At 39.1% G+C, this 3,289-nt stretch overlaps 1 protein-coding gene across 1 annotated transcript in view; it reads right to left on the bottom strand.

Moving 5' to 3' along the window:
* Positions 1-2,976, bottom strand: part of LOC138014976 (TPR and ankyrin repeat-containing protein 1-like) — a 79,100-nt gene extending 76,124 nt beyond the window's left edge. Inside the window, exon 1 of the mRNA XM_068861870.1 lies at positions 2,711-2,976. Coding sequence (XP_068717971.1) covers positions 2,711-2,956 — 246 coding nt within the window. The 5' untranslated portion in view covers positions 2,957-2,976. The remainder of the gene's footprint in view (positions 1-2,710) is intronic.
* Between the last annotated feature and the right edge of the window lie 313 nt (positions 2,977-3,289).

Genomic DNA, 3,289 nt, shown 5'->3' with positions numbered 1-3,289 from the left:
AATTTACAGGATTTGAAACGTGAAATTAAGAGTTTATGGAAGCTGAAACAAGTAACGATCATCCCAATCATTATTGGAGCATGCGCACTGGGAACAGTATACAAGAACATAAAAAATTGGATCAAAAAGCTAGGTCAGGAGTCCATGAGTAGGAACGAACAACAACCCTATATTCCTGACCGGTGTTTTCACACAGACCAATTTATTTTTAGATTGAATGTCCCGTGAATGAGACTCCCACAGGAGCGCGATGACTAATCACAAGAAACTAACTTGATGTTATACATTGTAGCCTCAATGAACAGGAACCTTTGTCTCTTGCAGGAAAGATAGTCTAAAAATAGATCGGTCTTTAAAAATGCCGTGACATGCTTAGTAAGGGAGTTGTTTGCTCCTAATCATGGTCTCCTGGCTAGGGGTACCATGCCTTATTGAACTGCTCCAATAGGCTGCCCTGTTGGGAACAGCAAAGATCATCAGGAAGGTGTTGGATACCTAAAGCTAAGGGAATTAGCCTGCTACCCAACCTGGAACCAGTAGTACAAATAATTTTTAACTAGCTTTATGAACAGTCTTCTCTGCAAGATAATAGTGTTCGTAGTGTTTTATATGTTGTTTTGTCAAATACGTTTATTTTCCACATCAACAACTTCCCCGTAAGTCAGTCGGTTGATGCAAATGCGCTTTTGGTCCGATAAGATTGTTATTTACGATCTATAATAATTATTCCTTTTCAGGGCAGTACCGTGTCATATCGCACACTTTTACCGTGTCATATCGCACGCTTAGCGTGACATACAACACGCTCACTTAAACAAAAGCTTCAGCGTGTCAAACCGTGCCAAACAAAGCTACCGTGACACGTATTGTTTTGCTTATTTATTATGCGCATATACGTGTCATATGTCACGCTTAGCGTGCCGTGTCATCGCACGCGTGCCCGTGTCATCACCTTTTTACCTGTTTTCCTGTGGAGGGTCACAATTAATACTGAGAGAAAGCAGAAATAACAATAACAGTAATCATAATCATAATCATAATCATCATAATACTAATGATGAAGATGTTGATGATCATAATTAATTTAATCATCATCATCTTAATGATGACGCTGAGACTTTTGTGACTTTTATCAAAACTGGATAATTGTGCGTTTTCTGGGTAAATTAAAACCTGAGGCTACAAGTAGAAGCTTGCACACGATGGAGTTGTGCCAACACAACAGAAAAGCAGTAAAATAATAACGATATCAATAACGATGGCAATAGAGACGGTGAAAACGATAACAATGCTAATTATGATGAAGATGACACTTCCCTAAAAAGGGCCTGCGGATTGGGAAGGATTCTACCACTCAGGGCTCGAAATTGCGACCAATACGACTAACTGTTTCTCCTTGGTGACTAAAATTGTCCTTTAGTCGCCACTTTGGCGACCTGAATTTTGCATGATTTAGATGTACAATAAAGCACTGAAGTTAAAGGAAACATCTCATCTTTTCTTGCTTTGCGTTCGTCGCAAAAGAATGGGCCAAATCGCATTTAAAAAGCCACATTCTCTCCAAACTTTACAGACTTCTCTTCGCAATATTTTTGCGACTTCTCTCTTGGAACCGCAGGCACAGAATTTTGCAAAAAGACCGCTGAACGGAAGTGATTGACTTTCGCGTGGTCCCGTGCGAACACGTGGGAAGTATCGGCATGGAGAATAAATTAGTCAGCGGGAAAGATTTCCATACTTCTCTCTTGGGTAATGAAGAGGATGCCAAATGCGTTTGGCTCCCGTTAGCTACAAAGATAGCGGCTTGAAACTTTTATTTACTGTTCAAGTTTGGGCAAGATTGTTTTGTAGAAGTATGTATTTTTTTTTGTTTTTTCGTACTTATTGTAGGAATGTGTCCCACGCCTTACCGGACGATATCAAACTCTTTCAACAAGCGGAACCCGAACATTATTTCCATTATACAAACTGGCGACTTAAAATTTGCATCTGGCGACTAAATTTCTCCAGTTGGTCGCCAAATGGCGACCTAACGATTTTTTTTAATTTCGAGCCCTGCCACTTCTCTCCTTTGATAGCTTTTAAAGCTCCAGATTGCATGATAATGCATGATGGATGGCATAGTATATAATGACCCCAAAGGCTTGGTCGTCATGCCCTACCACAATGAAACATTCTCCGCTGTCCCTTCCGAGAGTCTATTAATAACAAAGTTGTATGAATCGTTGAATTCGTTCAAATGCTTACAAGAGACAATATGTAATGCAACCAAATAACGTTTAGCGTGTTCACTTGAAGGTCGGGCACTGTCGTGCTAAATTTACTGTTTTTAGGTCAAAACTGGGTAAAAATCTAAAATAGTACTTTATCTCACACGTGCAACATCCCTTACAACCCATTGAGAAGATATGAAATGTGTTTATGGCACAAAGAGCTACTGTATTCATATTAAATTTTTGCAGACTTTCTGAAGACATCGTATCCAAACGTGAAAAAACTGGCCAGTTTTTTCAAGTTTCAATCCATTTCCATCCCCTCCATCCTTGGATGCAAACAACAAAGAAAAGCTTCAGTGCACTTCAATGGTTACTGGCAACAAAACTACAGCATTCAGTACTTTTTGGTCTTCATTGATGCAAAGTGTGTTTTTTGAAGTTTGACCAAAATAGCGTGACACTGCCCCTTTAACCTTGTTTCATAAATAATGTACCTGGGAGTGGTTTCCCTCTCGCGGCAACCCTCTACTTATCGCCTCCTCCATGTCGTACACGGACGCTTGGAATTCTCCAAGCTGCCAAAAGCACTCGGCTCTTCTAACAAGTAAAAGAAGACACCACTGTGGAGCATCACGAGAGCAGTGTTCAAGAGCTACGGATAGATAATGCTTGGCAGTTGGGAAGTCACCACGCTCCATAGCCATTTGCCCCATCCCAGCAAAGTGGTTGGCCGGATCCATGGCACTTCTTGGTCTAACAAAGATACCTGCAAAATAGGGAGGTTAAATGTGATGAATTGAATATAATAATAAAAATAATAATAATAATAATAATAATAAGTCTTATTAGCTAATTACTTAAATATAAACATTTTTCATTTTTTAATACTCTAAGAATTTCACAAAAAAATTTTTTTTCGTTGATTTTTAAGGAATATAAACCAATAAGATAGACAGTTTTAGATGTGTAAATATATATTTATAGGTTTTGTTTTGTCGGTCACAGCTAGCCTGCCTGACTTAACGTAGTCATGCCTAGGCATACTTAAGTGTACACTGCCATATGATAATAAT

This window comes from Montipora capricornis, chromosome 9 (assembly GCF_036669925.1).
Source record: "Montipora capricornis isolate CH-2021 chromosome 9, ASM3666992v2, whole genome shotgun sequence".
In the NCBI taxonomy this organism is placed as follows: Eukaryota; Metazoa; Cnidaria; class Anthozoa; order Scleractinia; family Acroporidae; genus Montipora; species Montipora capricornis.
This window is presented reverse-complemented; position numbering and strand designations above follow the sequence as displayed.